This window comes from Vigna angularis, chromosome 8 (genome assembly GCF_016808095.1).
Source record: "Vigna angularis cultivar LongXiaoDou No.4 chromosome 8, ASM1680809v1, whole genome shotgun sequence".
Taxonomy (NCBI): Eukaryota; Viridiplantae; Streptophyta; class Magnoliopsida; order Fabales; family Fabaceae; genus Vigna; species Vigna angularis.
In genome coordinates this window covers 24,205,544-24,223,597 of record NC_068977.1, presented here as the reverse complement: position 1 = coordinate 24,223,597, position 18,054 = coordinate 24,205,544, and the positions used below count along the sequence as shown (strand labels likewise).

Sequence of the window (18,054 nt, the reverse complement as noted above, 5' to 3'; positions counted from 1 at the left end):
TGCACATAACTTTTTCCACCGAACTCCAAATGAGTTGATTCTCTTTTTGTTGGAATCTATACTCAAAGACCTTTCGAATTATGCCTTAGAAATCAAGTTTACACCTTTTTTGACACTGTAATCGATTACAAGGACACTGTAAACGATTACCCGAGAGAAAACTGGATTTTGTACAGAAAGTCCAACATAGGTACTCAGTCAGGTGAACTGGGGTCACCATTGGCCAAAAAGGTGAGTTTTAAGCACTTTTGCACTTTTCTTAGGGTGGTCCTGGTGTTTCAATGGTGGGAAGTGATGTTTTGGCACCCCATGATGGAGGAAAAAAACAATGTTTATGAGATGAGCAACTTGGGTGAGATAACATGCTGTCAACTTTGACCTTTGCTGACTATTTTACTGATAACTTTTCCCACCGACCTCCAAATGATGTGATTCTTTTTTTATTAGAAACTAGACTCAAAAATCTTTCCAATGACTACTAATTTGTATTTTTTGGACATCTGAGTTGGTACAGTTTATTCTTTCAAGTTAGCGTTTCATATATTTTTGCCAACTCTGACCTTTGCTTGTTCTTTTGCTCATAACTTTCTCCACCGAACTCCAAATGAGTTGATTCTTGTTTTGTTGGAATCTATACTCAAAGACCTTTCGAATTATGCCTTAGAAATCAAGTTTACACCTTTTTTGACACTGTAATCGATTACAAGGACACTGTAAACGATTACCCGAGAGAAAACTGGATTTTGTACAGAAAGTCCAACACAGGTACTCAGTCAGGTGAACTGGGGTCACCATTGGCCAAAAAGGTGAGTTTTAAGCACTTTTTGCACTTTTCTTAGGCTGGTCCTGGTGTTTCAATGGTGGGAAGTGATGTTTTGGCACCCCATGATGAAGGAAAAAATAAGGGTTATGGATGTAATATGAGTGAACAATCTGAGTTCGTGTAATGAAGTTCGTTTTAGTCCCCCCTTTGATTTAAAAATGTTAATTGTGGTCCCCCTTTGCTTTTGAATTTGTTCACGATGGTCCCTTTTTCCTTTAAAAATTGTTCAAATTGGTCCCTTACTATATTACTATAATACATATTAAGGATACCTGGCAAAAAACATATATAATGACATAATATCACTACTTCCAAATATCACAACATAATATCAGTGCAACATATTTAATTAAAGTGCTTAATAAGAATTCAACATACAGAATGAAAGTGTTTGATAAGAATTCAACATAGACAATGAAAGTGCTTAATACATCCACAATTAAAGTAGTTAAGAAGAGTACATATTAATACATCCAAATTTTCAACTAAATCTATGGATCTTTTCTTCTAATGTTTAACTTCTGCCTTTGTATTGGCTCACTTAAATCTCGGATGGAATCTTGACTTGGTTGTGGTGGTTGAGGAGATTGGGAACTTGATGGCTGTGAAGGTGCAATGGGTTGTGAACTTTGTGCCTGTGTTGATTGTGTTGGTTGGATGATGGCTGGATTTAAAGGGCACATTTTTTTGTTGTGCCCCAGTTCACGGCAGATACTACATCTCTTTCGCTGCCCACCAACACTCATCTTGTAATGGCGACATCCCCAAAATTTCCTCCCAGCATTCCTTGAAGTTCTAGCAACTTTCATTACAGCAATATCACCACAGTGGCAAATAGGGGTTATCCCAACTCTCCTGGAAACAACACCGTGTGAGGATTGCGAAAATCCTTTGGAGGTTGCCTTCGAACAGGAAGAACAACTCTGTGATGAATTCATCCCTAACCCTAAACCTCTGCTTTTAAATTTCAGAACCCTAACTTTGCTGAAACCTCCTGCTTTTAGATTTCAGAACCCTAACTTTGCTTTTCAATTTGGGTAAAACAGCCATGAATCCTCTGCTCTCAGGATGAATCACCAATTCACAGTGCCACGTCAACAAAAAAATGTACACCTCATCAGTTTTCTTCCAGCTGGGCAGCTGTGCCGTTAGTTTTTTAACGCCGTAACCAAAAATGACTAACTTGCACCGTTTTTGCGAAAAGTGGGATCTTAGTGAACTTTTGAAAAAAAGTAGGACCAATTTGAACAGACCCTACGAAAAGTGGGACCAAAATAGGAATTAAACCTAAAATTTATAATAAAAACCCAATCAAAAATTACATAAACTAAAAAAGTTAATGATTTTATTTAAAAAAGACTAGTGGAAAAAAGTCATTCTATAACAGACCTATTATAACTGATAAAAATAATCCATCATAATAGGTTGACCGGTGGCAAAACTGTAATAAACGTAAGACATATTATAACGGAGTTTTAAAAATCAGTCATAATACATAACACGGTGGAAAACTTGTAAATAATTTCAAAACGTATTATAACGGAGTTATAAAAATCAGTCATAATATGAAATGCGGTGGCAAACTTGTAAATAAGTTTTAAACCGTATTACAACGTAATCTTGGATAACTGTTATAATATATGAGAAGGGTGAAAAATTTTAGTAAGATATTATAACTGGTTTTAAATATCAGTCTTAATATCTCTCTAAATTGATTTTCCCCTTTCTCTCTACAATTTTAGTCCCATAGTGTCGCAATCTTTCTCAGTGTCGTCGAACCCTAATTCTCTCTCAGAGTCCAGTCCACTGATGGCTTCGCAAATGGCGATCTTCTTCCGCACGCGTTCTATTCTCTTCTCAAAACTCTCTTCCCTCGTCAAAACCATATCCACTTTCCCGTCCTCTCGCAGGAGCCTCAGCTGGCGGATCCCGCTCCTCTCCCTCCTAACCTCGCCTCCGACAGCCCTTTCTACCACCAAAACTGGCGCATCTCTTCCTCTCTTTATTTCTTTCTCCTTTGAAACGCTCTCTTCCTGAGAGATTGGTTTTTCACAATGACGAGGTACTTTGATTTCGTGTTTCTGTTGGTCTGCATTTTCGTTTCATGCAATGCATTTCATTCTCTTTGATGTTCTCGGTGCATCGATTGTGTTATTTGCTTTTGTTCTTTAGTTTAAGGGTTTTAGGGCTGGCTAGGTTCAGAATTGACGACTCGTTTTTGGGTGAAAATGGGTGCTTGATGGTTCAAGCGTTGGTGGATTCCGAAGGGAGGTTCGTGGATATCTCAACTGTGTGGCCAATTACCATGAATCTTGAAACCATTTAGTGTGAGAGTAATATAAAAATTTTGTTTTTCTCTGTTATAAATTTGGTATGCTGTATCTGTTTTTTTGTAACATAAAAATTTGTGTGTTTAATAGTTTCTTGGTTTGTGAGGTATAATTGGTTCTTGAAGAGTAGAGTTCTCAGTATTATAATGCTTATATTTTCTAGTCTTGTTGTTAAAGGGTATGAATTTTATAGTTCAGTTGCTACATTATATAATTTTCGGAGGGATAGTTGACATAGGGATGATATTAAGGTGTCTTAGTTAGTCTAGAAAGGCCTCTTTATACCCTTATGAGCTGAAAACACTTGTGTGAAGGCAAGTTAGTGCTTATATCCATTTCAGAATTTAAACTTATGTATAATTCTGATATGAACTGCCATGGACTTGTATTATTGATGTGACTTTCAATTCACCATACAACCTTGTGTTTGGTTGGATAGGTGGTGATGTAAAGTATATTAAGAGTAGTGGATTAAAGCTGGTACGTGCGTGAGTGATGAATGGGTGTTTAAAAGGAACTGAATAATTTTATTTATTTCAGAACACTGGCAAGTACTGGTTTGGGTGGTCAGCTTTCTGGAGATATTGGATCACTGTCTGAATTGGAGATTTTGTAAGTATTTTATTCAGTATATTCTTTTGCTATATCTACCAAAGGCAATGATCAAGTCATAAATTAAGAACATGTTAAAATTGAAAATAATGAGGAATAGAGGAAGTTGCGATGAATAATTTGCTTTAAAATGAATAATTTAGCTTAATGGTTATGCATTGCATAGAATACGATTCTGCAATAATTATCCCACTGATGTAGATAAGTACAAGTTTCATTAAAAGATTCATATCCATTAATGGTCATGCAGATAATTTTTGTAGAATGCTAGTCCTTTTAAAGAATAAAGTTTAGTTTTGAAATAGAAAGTAGACATTTCTGCTTTGATTTTAAATGAATTGTGTATTTCAACTTAGTTTAGTTTTGAAACATTGTTTTAAGCTGTCAATTAATAAAAAAAATCATCCTTGGTTTGACTTCTGAGATGGTCATTATTATAATCACAGTTTGTAATTGAATATTATTATAACAAGACCAAAATTCACATTGTCACTACATGTATATATTATTGTTCATTGGGAAAGATATCATATAAGTTTATGATTACACAAGCTTGTAAATCATGTTTGAGATCTTATTCTGCATTTTCTTACAAATAACAGAATCGGGCACATTCCTGTGATTGATGAGAAGGGGATGATTGGAATGGTGTCCATTGGAGATGTGGTTCATGTTGTGGTGCGCGAGCACCGTCAAGAGTTTGAGCATTTGAATGCTTTCATACAAGGGGGTTATTAGATGTTGATGATGGTGAAAATCTCTGAAGAGACTGAAGCTAATTTGGATTAAGTAATAAGCCTGAGTGTTTGTAAATATGTTTGTGATTTCAGTTCTATCAACATTAACCCCAGCATGTTAATAATAACAACTGGATGCATTTTGAATCTGTTTTCAACTCTCGAAAACATATTTCACATGGTAACTTTTCTTTTTGCCTTATCATGGATGCCATAGCTTAATACGTTACTTTTATACGTAATATTTTCAAAAAAGTGCTTGAAAATAATTAAGAAAATAAAAAAGGAACTCCATTTAAATCTGCATCCACATTATCAGGATGTCAATTATAATAATTTTTTTTAAAAAAAAAACATATATTATGACGTACTAAACAATGTACGTTATAATATGTTGATTCTGAAAATTGCGATATTATAACGTACTTCAGAAACTACGTTATAATATGTGGAACATATTATAACGTAAATTTCTGCTACGTTATAAAATGCACAGAGTTATTATATCGCCCAGAACTATGTCTCTAGTAACTACGTTATAAAAGATCATTTTTGTACGTTATAAAAAGTCATTTTTCCACTAGTTGAAACAAAAGTTTTATAGAGTAGTTTTGGTATCACTTTTAGGGCAAATAAGTAAAACAACCTCGTATTTGTTGTCATTGTCATGTGCAGGCTGAAAATGATGATTTCTAGAGCGTGCTTTTCGTGTTAAAACTCTTGTGAATAAACACTATTCATATTATATTACATTTTTTTTTATAATTGAGTATCATAAAAAGGTTTCACAAAGTGTGAAGTACAATAAAGTTGAAACAAAAGTTTTATACAGTAGTTTTGGTATCACTTTTAGGGCAAATAAGTAAAACAACCTCGTATTTGTTGTCATTGTCATATGCAAGCTGAAAATGATGATTTCTAGAGCGTGCTTTTCGTGTTAAAACTCTTGTGAATAAACACTATTCATATTATATTACATTTTTTTATAATTGAGTATCATAAAATTTTATATGGATTAAAAATATAAAATAAATAAAGAATATTTTATGTGAAATATATTTAAAATTATGGTGAGAATATATGATGTTAATACTTTTTTTTGCTAATAAAAAGTATACGTAACTTGTCATATATGTCACTTGTTATCTCTATGTCGTTAATTTAAGGAAATTTTACCCAACCACCATCATAAACATTTTATTTATTTACATTTTTATTTAAATTAAAATATTTGTATTTATCTTATTTTCTTAATCTTTCATTAGCAAAAAGAAAGTATTAAAATAAAAAATAATGGTAATTAAAAGAATATTAAAAAATTAAAGTGAAAAAACAATAAAAAACCAAGAAAAATTGACTGAATTGTAAAGGAAGAAGAACTCTTTTATTATCACACATGCAACCAGTTACTGTATGCACCTGCGTAGCTTTTTCATTTATAATGAGTATAACTGAAGTATTATTGTAAATGAGTGTCTTTCATATATAATGTAAATGTGTCAATATGGATGAAAAGACGGATCAATTTGTCTGTTCACCGTTGGCCCGTAAAAATAAGACAGGATGAACAGACCTATCATAATAAAGGGCGCTGAGAATTCTAACCTTTCGTTGGGTTGACGGATTAGTTCACAAAGATTTTTTTTTTTTATATTTTAAAAACTTTTCATGTAATATATATATATATAGATGATTAATTAATATATATTGTTATATATTTAAATTCTTAAAATAATATTAGAAAATTTTCAAATTGTTTTTCATTTTTAAAAAGAGGGCACAAGTGGTCGGTCTTTACCATTTTACTCTAACATGTTCACAACGAATAAACAAGTTAAAAACTTAAAAGTTTCAATCGATTCATCAAATTTTCATGGAACAATAATAGGTTGATAGGTTGATACATTTAGAGTGAAAAAATAATGTATAAAATGAGTATGGTAATATATCAAGGTAATTTTTTCCATTTTCACGAACTTAAAAATAATGTATGAAATGAATATATGATAATTTGTGAACCATTATCTCCTTTGTTCTTTCCCTGCCACCTAAGCTCCAACATGAAAAACACGTGCAAGGAAACTCTATTCGACGTGGCATCGTGAGACAGTGGATTAGTTAATGTCCAGACAAAAAAGCTCCACAATAAATTGGTTCCTTCTCTTGCCTTCAAACTCATCCACCTACAGAGCACTACCACACAACCCTAAATAACTATGGCTTTCCCAAAACCAGAGTTAAGTGCATTCCTCCTCTTTGCCCTTGTAGTCCTCTCCTTCACAGCCCCTTCCGCCGCAGCCGACTGTGGCACCGGCGCCGGTGAAATTTCCGTCTACTGGGGCCAAAAGTCCGAAGCGATTGAGGGCACCTTAGAGAGCCTATGTTCCAGTGGGAACTACAACATCGTCATCATCCAAAGCCTTCTTGTGTACGATGATGGCAGAGAACCAACTATAAACCTGGCAGATCATTCCGCCAAGCTACAGCCAGAAATAGAATACTGCCAACAAAACAACATCAAAGTATTCCTTTCCATTGGCCAAGACGCATTAGCCCGAAAAGCCAAAAGCCACGGCCACTACTCCTCCAGCTCCTCCAGCTCCGACTCCACAGCAGCAGCAGAAAAGCTTGCAAGCTACCTCTTGGAGAAGTACCTCAGTGGCAACGCTGGTCCACTGGGAAGCGTAGCCCTAGATGGCATCAACATTGCTGACGTGGCGGACGGTGAAAACCTTAAATGGGATGAAGTTGTGAAGGCCATTAACGCATCCACAACCGACAGAAAAATCTACTTGGGTGCAGGACCGGAGTGTGTGTACCCGGATTATTACCTTGGGAAGGTAATCGGCACTGGGCTTATTGACTACATCTGGGTTGAGTTCTTCTACCAGAACCCTTGCATTTACGCAAACGGAGACGCTTCAAATCTTTTGAAAGAATGGAACAAATGGAGCGCCGGTGTTCCCGGTAGCAAAATATTCTTGGGCCTCGTTGCTGCCGACGATGCAAGCATAGCAGGGTACATACCACCCGAAGATCTTATTTCTAAGGTTCTGCCAACCGTAAGCCAATCTTCCAACTATGGTGGGGTAGCCATTTGGGACAGAGCCCTTGATATCGCTAATAACTACACTGCTCAGATAAAAAGCAGCGTCCCAAAAGGTTGCATATGTGTGTGTAATGGTGATGATGCATGGAACCGTTTCTATGGTCTTGGTTCTGCGTCGCTGAGCAGGTCCGTTTGATCCATGCAGAATCGTGTTTATGCCAAATAAAGTTGTAGACACTCGTTAGGGTGATCTATGCACGTTTGATTACGTTCATGTAATGGATCTCCTATTAAATAAAGAAAATTATATGCTGCCTGGTTAATATAACTTCTTTCCAATAACATAATAATAAATATTAATATTTTAAGTGATAAAATTAAATTTAAGAATCATATTATATATATATATATATTAAAAAGTTAACATTCGGATGTGTTAGAATGAACTTAAGATCAATTTTTCCGGCACGTTCATACTTTCTTTCTACACCTTCAAAATATCTCTTTCAAGATCAATTATTCGGATGTGTAGAGTCATGAAGTAATTGAAACAAAGTTGCTTAACATTTTTATAGAATATTCTTAAAATATTAAAAATAATATTTATAATACTATTTAATTTGTATTTTAATTCTATCAAGTTAGATATAAACATTCTTAGAGTTTTTCCTTTTAGATCACAATTTTTATTACAATAAAAATTGATATTACCGACGGTTAAAATATGTAGATAATATGCAGAATCCGTCGGTAAACTAAAATTATTGACGGATTATCAATGATAAAAAATTCGTCGATTAAACTGTTGGTAAATTTTATCGATAAAATTTTTTTTTATTGATAACTACCGACAGAAAAGTCATCGGTAATTATCGACAAAAATCTATCGATAAATATTGCAATCTGGTTAATCTTTTCGTTCTCCTTCTTTTGCTCTATTTCTTTATTTTTTTTACCAATACAGAAGATTGAATACATTATTGATAAACTTTGGTGTTGGCCGAACTTAGAGCAAAGTGTGCAGTTGTGACAATGTGCGATGGTGATAGTGTGTGGTGGTGGCAATGCGTGGTTGTATCGTTTATGTGAAAGAGAAAGGATAGAGACAATTTGACTGAACCAAGATAAAGGCGATATGACTGAACGGAGTGACAACCTTGCTGAATGGAGATGGAGGCGGTCTTGATTTGTAGCTGCAATGGAGTGGAAGAGAAGAAAAAAATAGAGTGAAAGATGGAGAAGTATGAAAAGAAGAAGCTCTCTCGCGCAAATGAGAAAAAAATGTGAGAGAGAATAATATATAATGACACTGTCTCGCTGACAAAGAGGAAAATAAGTAAAAAAAATTTCATTCGTTTTACCAACGAATTTTTCGTTAGTAATGTATATTTCATTTACTAACATATTTATCAATAGAAAAATCCATTAATAAATGTAAAAATGGATGAAAAAATTTCCACTCCTTTTACTGATGGATTTTCATCAATAAATAAATATGTATTACTGACAAATTTCACCGACGAAAAAATTTATTTTTATCAATAGATTTTCTATCATAAAGCAGTGAGATCCCTTTGAATTGTTCCTATACTTTGTTTCAAAATATTTGGGTTGCTTCTCAATTATACCAAAAGGTTTTAGAAATGTCTTATGCTAATATCACTTCAAGAAAAATTTATCTCAGAGTCTAAAGTATGTAGAAAACACTCAAAATAATGTCATACACGCTTCTTTTTTAAAACAATATTTTAGAAAGCAAAAAAAATTTAACGTCCGCTCACAAAGTTAATTTTTATGTTAAAATAAAAAGATCCTTAATGTCAGTAATGTTAACATTACAGTTTAATAAATATAAAAAAAAAAACTAAAATGCCACGTGGGCGGCTAGAACACTAAAGTGAACAGTAGAAAACACTCAAAATAATGTGAGACACACTATGTTTAAAACAATATTTAAAAAAAAATAACAATTAACTTCCGCTCACAAAGTTAATTTTTATTTTAAAATAAAAAATCCTTAATGTCAAGAAAGTTAACATTAGACTTTAATAAATTTGAAAAAAAAAACTAAAATGCCACATGGACGGCTAGAACACTCACTAGTGCAATCAAGATAAACGGCCTCGATTATTTTTACTTATAGACACCGGTTCTACGACTGAGGCATATACAAACAAGGTAAAAAGGATAGGTTTTTTGCCTCGGTTCTGAACCGAATCAAAAGGGTTCAGATTCTGCCTCCGTTCACAGACAACCGAGACAGTAGAGTTTTTGAATTTTTTTATTTTCAACCGATATTAGTGTTGGTTTCTCGTTCTGTTATGTTTTTCTATTCTCTTTGTGCCTTAAACTTCTTTGTCTTTTTTAATCTCAAGCTTATTTGCAATTTTTTTCATCCATGTTTTTACACAAGTGGGGGCAACATTACTTTGATAAACTCAGATGATTGCTCCAATATAAGAAGGGGAAAATAGGAAGCGGAGAGAGCAGACAGAGGAGACGACAATGGAGGTGGAAGAGAGGAGGATGAGGCTTTATTCCTGACGGAGCAAGCAATCAGAAGCTTTAGAAACACTATCCAAACCAAAAACCAAACATCAGAGAAACAATATCCAAACCAAAAACCAAAATCAGAGATCCAAACCAAAAACCAAAATCAGAGATCCATTTCGCCATCCACCTGCAGAGAAACAGAACCAAAAACCAAAAACGCAGATCCAGCGCCTAACCGCCACCATGCCGCCATCGCATCCTCTCCGCCGTTGTCGCCTCCTCGTTGTTCCATGAGAAAAGGGTTTCCGCTATCGCAGCCGCAATCGCGGGCTCTCGTCGCACCATCGCGGGCTGTCTCGCTGCATCGTCGCGAGCTCTCGTCGCACCGTCACGGGCTCTCGTCGCACTGTCACGGACTCTCTCGCCGCACCGTCGCGAGCTGTCTCGCCTCGTTGCACCGTCGCGAGCTCTCTCTTCGTCCTGGCGGAGGGAAAAGAGGTTGGTGAGGGAATGATGGAGTTGAGGGAGAGGGGAGTGAAGAATGGGAGGGGTTGCAGGAGAGGAGGGAGGGGATAAGGGAAGAGTGAAACGTACTTCTGGAATAAGGCAAATGAAACATGTAGGTTATTTTTTTTGACGAGTTAAGCAATACTACCTCGGTTCTACTCTCCACCGAGGCATAAGTCCTCAGAAAAAAATTAAAAAAAAAGTATGAAATGGCTATACGCCTCAGTTTCCGCCTAAACCGAGGCATAAACATGGTTTCGCACCAGTTCTGAATGAACCGAAGCCATAGGCTCTGTGCAGACTTCAAATTTCAGACCTGTCAGGCGGAAAGGTAGACTTTTAGGCATCGATTTTTCTATCAACCGAGGTAATATTACTTATATGTTTCGGGTCCTCTTGAACCGAGGCGTATAAGTTCGCCTAAACTATAAAAATGTCACTGTGTTTTGATAGATTTCGATTTTTCCTAAACCGAAGCCTATAGGACGAGTTAAAAAACAATTTTTGTACTAGTGACTAAAGTGAATAGTAGGTTAAAATTTTATATCAAGTTATATTTTGGCATTGGCTTGGCAGTTGCAAGACTATATTAAATCAAAATGTTTAAACCAAATGCCTTCTGAATGCATCAATGAAGTGCACAACAAATTTTCTATTAAAAAAGTTGCTCTTTAACAAAGTATCAATATCATGATACACTTTTATATTCATTTAATACCTAATACAAGAATAAAATAGTGATTCATTTAATACATAATACAAAATTAAAATACTCATAAAAATATAAATTTTATATTTAAAAAAAAGAATAGAATTTAGATGTATCGAATAATATTTTTTAGTTTAATAAACTTTTTAATTAATATTAAAGTGTTGTGTCAGCCTGGTAGATGCAAAGTAAAATAATTTTTTTATTACGAAAGGCTTAACGTCAGTCTAGCCTACGTTATATGTGAGAAATTTGCAAGAAAAAAAAAGTAGGTGACAGAAAAGTTAAATATATGTATTTAAAGTGAAGGTTTGTAAATGAAGAGGTCATTTTGATGGCGAAGGTGAACATTCTTTGTGGAGGTGAAAACATTTTTTAAGACTTCTTAAGGCGAGTTTCATATTTTGTCTTTAAGCTTTCGATTTGCGTTTAAGTTGTTGAGTTTTCAATTGTGTTTTCTTTTTAAAAAAAAAACACAACTTGGTACTATTCAATAAATATTTTAAGATCCATGTTTCCATTGTTTTTCATCTCACCCACTTCCTTAAACTCTACCTTTTTCGTTCTTTTCTAGAAAGAAAAACATTATTAGGTAACGTGATTCTGTAGAAGAACCTTTTGTTTTGTAATGAATAAATGGAAAGTAGATAAAGAGAATAGAAAAAAAATATATAGAAAAAATGTAAGAAAATAAAGTATAAAAAGAACCTGAAAACAAATGAAGTTTGTCTAATCTCTTGGGTGCACTTCAGTTCTTAGTTGTACTACTAAAAAGAAGTCGTCATAAAGATTGAGAACAAATAATTGTGGATGATGAGAATTGATAATGTTGGTTTTTCACCAAGGACCCTCGTACCTGTTTTGGACTAAATAACTACTCTATCTGCATTTCCAACAATTTTAAAAGTTCCCTCAAATTCTTTCCTTCTTTTCCACAAAATTTTTATAATATTTCCATATCCTTCTCCTTTGTGTTTTGGGATCACCAAACCAACTCTCTATTGATATTTTTATACTCAGTAAAATTAATTGGCTTGTGTGATTCTTCCGAAAGGAAAATAATTACCTCCATAATGATTTGAAAAACACATTATGTATGTATAGACAATGGAATCAGATTCCAAGTATTTTCAAAAGACAAAAATTTCAAAATTTAAGATGCAATTTATAATAATTTAAGTTTATACTGATTTGAATCTATTTAAATGGATTTATATATCAAATCAAAACCATATTTTTGGATTTAAAATCCAATTCACTTGATTGAATTTAGATTAGATTTAGATTTTATCAACTTTTGAATTTTGAAAATTCAAAATCAATGTAAGTTTAAGTCAAGTCAAAACAACTCAAGATCAAATTGAATTAAGCCAGTTTAGATCTAAAGTTGAGCAAGGTGCGACTAGAACAAGCATTGAGCCGAGTTTGTCAAAGGTCAACCCAAATCGGTCTTAGATAATTGACTATCTATTTGATACATTGCTTTAAGTATGAATAATATCATCATTGGATAAAAATAATCATTTTTTTGGATCTTTCGTATTAGAAAGACAATTTGTTAAGACACAGACGTGATGCACATAGACAACAACTTTTTCAATAAATGTATTTAATAGTGTGATGGATGTCAAAGGTAAAACCAAAGACAATCAAAAAGTTAGAATGTGACTGAATTGTGTGCATGAGGGGACTTGGAGTTGGTTCAACTATAAAAATGGAAAGTTAGCAAAAATTGAAGGCAAGCTAAACATTGACACCAAAACATTAATACAAAAAAAAAACTTTGATGTTTGTTATTTTCGACCTTAAACGTCTGCAAAAACACCAACATCATATCAGGGGACATCAATTTAACATTGGAAGGAAAAAAAGGACGTTGATTGACATCGAAAAACAAGCAATTCAGACGTCCTTCAACGCTCAACGCCACACCTTGTCCACTAAGCGAAAGTTTTTGGGTGGTATTTGGAATGTAAAATGGAGGGTGTTTAATGTCGTAATTAATCCTTCCAATGTCCTTCTCGCTAGGTCACTTCTATTAAAAGGTTTAATGAAAAATTCGATGTATTATTTCAAAGAGTAGAGTACCATATATATACATACAATGATCCTATAATTCTTCATCTATTAAAAGAATGACAAGTGCACAAATATGCACAAATTATAATAATATCTAAATTATAACTAACACGATATTTGATTGCCTAATATCCGTTAATAGAATATTTGGCATATCTTAACACCCCCACTCAAGTTGGTCAATGGATATCACACATTCCCAACTTGAATAGAGACTCATTAAACAATCTTCTTGACACTCCTTTGGTGAGAACATCAGCCATCTTCAATTATGAACTTACAAAAGGAAATGAAATTATTCCAACTTCAAGCTTCTCTTTGATGAAATGTCAATCAATCTCCACATGCTTTGTTCTATCATGTTGCACAGGATCGTAAGCAATTGCTATAGCCGAAGTATTGTCACAGTACAAACTCATAACTTCATTTGGTTTAAACCCAAATCTGATAACACATTTTTAATCCATAACAGTTCACATACTCCTAGTGTCATGCTTTGGAATTCTGCTTCAGCACTAGATCTTGCTACTATAGGCTGTTTTTTACTCCTCCAAGTTACAAGATTCCCTCCTACAAAAGTAAAGTATCTAGAAGTAGATCTTCTATAATCTTTTGAACCTGTCCAATCTGCATCAGTGCACCCTTCTACCTCTAAGTTTCCATGATTTGAGAACAAAATTCCTTTTCTAGGAGCGAACTTCAAATATCTCAAAATCCTCTCAAGAACATCCATATTAAGCTTTCGTGGGTTATGCATAAATTGACTAACAAGATTCACTACATAGGTGATATATGGACGTATATGGCACAAATAAATTAATTTTCCTACCAGCCTTTGGTATCTTCCTTTGCCTATGCTTGCTGAATTTGAGCATTGAAAGAGTTTATGATTTTACTAAATTGGAGTATCAACTGGTTACTTCCAAGCAGCCCAGTTTCCTATAGTAAGTCAATAGTAATTTTCTTTTGCATAGTAAAATACCATGTTTTGATCTAGCTACTTCAATACCCAAAAAATATTTGAGGTTTCCAAGTTGTTTCACTTCAAATTCAGATGCAAGGTATTGTTGTAAACTAAAAATCTCATCTTGGTCATTTCTTGTAACAATCATGTCATCTACATATATAATCAAAGTTGTAATTTTTCCTTTTCCTCTCTTCAAATTAAGGTGTGATCAGAGTTACTTGCTCTATAGCCAAAAGCCTTCATAGACTCCGTAAACCTTCCAAACCATGCTATTGGGGATTTTTTAATCCATATAAAGTCTTCTTTAATTTGCAAACCTTCATTCCAATTGAATCTGTCATGCCTGGTAGAGAATCCATATAAATTTCTTCTAAAAATTTTTGCATGTAGGAAATCATTTTTCACATCAAATTGTAGAAGAGGCCAATCTTGGATTGTAGCTAGCGACAGAAGTATTCTCATAGTGTTGAGCTTGCATACCTATGCGAACGTCTCTTGGTAATCTACACCATAATGTAAGAGCGGCTACAGCAGAATGGTTTGAGTTTTCATATCAAGTTTTAATCGATTATTGCATAGACAATTTTTGAGTTTTAAACTTTTACTCTGTTTAATCGATTAATACTAGTTTTAATCGATTAAAACAGTGCAATTTTGACTTAGGACATCAATTATATGAAAGTGCATGGAATCAAAACCATTGAAAAACTAAGTCCTAGAGAGTGAACTACAATTCTTATAAAAGCTTTCTATAATAATAATAATACAAGTCTTCAAATGATCTTCTTGAAACTTGATATTTCTTGACTTGATTTGGACATCATCAAAACTTCATCTTCATCATTTTGCTAACATTCTCCCCCTTTTTTATGATGATCAAAAACCATTTTGATTTAAAGCTTTTAGTACTGACTTGGATAAAAACACAACTTATGGAAGAAAATAGCATTAGTGAAAAAAACACAAAAGAATATAAGCTTTAAAATATTTTCTACCCCTTTTTGATCATAATTAAAAAGTTGTGTTAAAATTATACTCCCCCTTAATAAAAAGCATGTATACATAAGATGTAAAAACATTCAATGCATAAGATTTTATTTGATAATAAACATTTAAACACACAAAAATGTTCAATGCATACATTTAAACACACAAGTAATATTTAAAGTTAGAACAACAAGAGAACCTAAAATTCCTCATTATCCTGAAAATGTTTCTCTAAACCAGAGATCCTCTCATCAATGTTCTTGAGATGAGTACAAATTTCCTCATGGCGAGCATTTTGCAGTCTTGCCATCTCAGACATTTGTCTAAATAATCTTGCCATACTAAACTCTTACTGCACATGAGATGATCCTGCAACATGAGCTGGGTCAGGCATTGGAATATGTTCTTCGTCTTCATCCGCTTGAGCACCAACATCATCAGCATGAATGTATAAATTTCCTTGCTTTATGAAGCCCATTTGCCTCAGGGAATTATCTCCAATTTTGTGAGTTGGAAGTACACGCTCAGCTCTTTCACTGGAGACATCGACCCCTTTATATTCGCATATGCGGGAGACCAGGAGCGGATAGGGGAATAGTGCAGAATCCAACCTTTTTGCTTTGTACATGATGCTCTGGATAAGATGAGGCCAATTAATACGAATACTTTGAAGTATTCCATACATGATCATAAGATCAAATTCAGAGCATTGGGCATGATTGGACCCTCTTAGACATAAGAGCCACACAAGAAGATAATGGAGAAGACGTTCTTCCATCTTCAGGCCACCAACAAGAAGGATTCTACTATTCTGGTGTTGTTGGGGATGCTTCAAAAAACAGAAATATACCATGATTTTGTTAAAATCAGTAAAATCACTTGGTATATTTTGAGAGTTTTCCAAAATAGGAATCTTAGCAACATTTGCCCAAACTTCATTGTCAAGGACAATATCACCCCCTTGACCCTTGTGTGGAAAATAACATCATGAACTTTGAATCCATAGTAGAAAACTCGAACAAGATCGGGATACCAGCTCCCTCGAAGTTCCATCAAGTATTAAACCCCTTGTTCAATAATGAGATGAGGAAAGTTGAATCCATAAGATGTGAACCATTGGAGAGAAATAAACTTTTGCTTGAGAACTTTTCTCTCCTTCCAAAACTGCAGGAAAGATTGTTGTTCTTCCACATCTGAAATCCACCCTTGAATATTTGCATCACGTTGCAGAGGGTTGCTTTTGGATGCCATGCTTCTTCTTCTCCTCCTTCTGGATGATTCAGCCATTTGTGAAGGGAAATAAGGTGGCAGCAGATTTTAGATGATGAAAAAGGGAAGAAGATGATCTCAAAAGAGTTTAGAAGGTCTAAGTAAGGTAAGGAAGCACAAATGGGATATAAATAAGGTAAGAAAAGTTTTCAAACGGACAAAAAATCCACAATATAGCCGTTTTTAGACATTAAGATTCGTTGCCAACGGCTAGAAAATCAAAACCAACGCACTGGAGCACTTTTAATCGATTAAAATATCAGTTAATTGATTACATAATCGATTAAAACTTGAATTAATCAATTATGTATGCGAGTCTGCAGCGCATCAGGGGTAACACTTTTAATGGATTAAAACCTCTTTTAATCGATTAAATACGCTAAACTACTACAAAACACGAAAAACTTCAAGAAAAATACTTCTAAGAGATTTCTAGGATTCCTACATCCCTCCTAAGCTCAAAAAATCTATCCTTAGACAATGCTTTGGTAAGATATCAGCTAATTGGTGCTTTGTGTCTATATACTCTATCTCAAACTCCTTTTTTCACATGATCTCTAAGGAAATGGTGCCTAATCTCGATATGCTTGGTTCTAGAGTGCATTATGGGATTCTTTGTAAGATTAATTTTACTTGTATTATCGCACTTAAGTGGTATATGATCTAAGTGAATATCATAATCTTCTAATTGTTGTTTCATCCATAAGATTTGTGCACAACAATTACCAATAGCAATATATTCGGCCTTAGTGGTTAATAAGGCTACGCAGGCTTATTTCTTAGAGTGGTAGGAAACTAAGGAACTGCATAGAAGATGACATGTTCCACTAGTGCTTTTTCTATCTATCTTACAACCTCCATAATTTGCATCTGAAAAACCTACAAGACTAGGTTCCGCTCCTGATGGATACCATAGACCAAAGGATGTGGTCCCCTTAAGATATTTCAATATACGCTTAACTGTAGTAAGGTGAGATTCTCTAGGACTAGATTGATACCTAGCACACACACAAACACTTTGCATAATATCTGGTCTAGTAGTAGTAAGATATAATAAAGATCCAATCATACCTTTGTATTTAGTTTGATTTACCTCTTTACCTGTCTCATCTTTATCTAAATAGCATGAGGTTCTCATGGGAGTAGATGCTTCCTTAGCATTGTCCATTTCAAACTTTTTAAGAATTTCTCTGCAATATTTAGTTTGAGAAATGAACGTACCTTCCTCCATTTGCTTAATTTGAAGACCGAGGAAGAATGTTAATTATTTCATCATTGACATCTTAAATTCTCCCTAGCAACTGGAGCATATGTCTCATCATAATCTATACCTTCTTCTTGATTGTATCCTTGTGCCACAAGCCTAGCTTTATTCTTGGTGATGTTTCCATCTTCATCCAGTTTGTTTCTGAACACCCATTTGGTTCCAATTACTTGATGAGTGTCTTTCCTAGGAATTAATTCCCAAACTTGATTTCTTTCAAACTGGTTT

At 34.2% G+C, this 18,054-nt stretch overlaps 2 protein-coding genes across 2 annotated transcripts; both read left to right on the top strand.

The window, feature by feature from the left end:
* The first annotated feature begins 2,919 nt into the window (after positions 1 to 2,919).
* Positions 2,920 to 4,613, top strand: LOC128193390 (uncharacterized). Its single transcript, XM_052867311.1, has 3 exons — positions 2,920 to 3,094; positions 3,694 to 3,765; positions 4,368 to 4,613. The coding sequence occupies exons 1-3, from the start codon at positions 2,928 to 2,930 to the stop codon at positions 4,501 to 4,503; spliced, it is 375 nt and encodes a 124-aa protein (XP_052723271.1). The 5' UTR covers positions 2,920 to 2,927; the 3' UTR covers positions 4,504 to 4,613.
* A 2,079-nt stretch (positions 4,614 to 6,692) lies between these two features.
* LOC108344204 (acidic endochitinase) lies at positions 6,693 to 7,873 on the top strand. The gene has a single exon (XM_017582669.2). The coding sequence runs from the start codon at positions 6,719 to 6,721 to the stop codon at positions 7,745 to 7,747; it is 1,029 nt and encodes a 342-aa protein (XP_017438158.1). The 5' UTR covers positions 6,693 to 6,718; the 3' UTR covers positions 7,748 to 7,873.
* The last annotated feature ends 10,181 nt before the right edge of the window (positions 7,874 to 18,054 follow it).

Bases quoted from the DNA above. Each gene is read 5' to 3' on its own strand.
- LOC128193390 (XM_052867311.1), top strand. From the start codon at position 2,928: ATGCAATGCATTTCATTCTCTTTGATGTTCTCGGTGCATCGATTGTGT. The intron at 3,095-3,693 runs GTTCGTGGATAT...TATTTATTTCAG, and splicing joins TTGGTGGATTCCGAAGGGAG to AACACTGGCAAGTACTGGTT. The intron at 3,766-4,367 runs GTAAGTATTTTA...TACAAATAACAG, and splicing joins CTGTCTGAATTGGAGATTTT to AATCGGGCACATTCCTGTGA.
- LOC108344204 (XM_017582669.2), top strand. From the start codon at position 6,719: ATGGCTTTCCCAAAACCAGAGTTAAGTGCATTCCTCCTCTTTGCCCTT.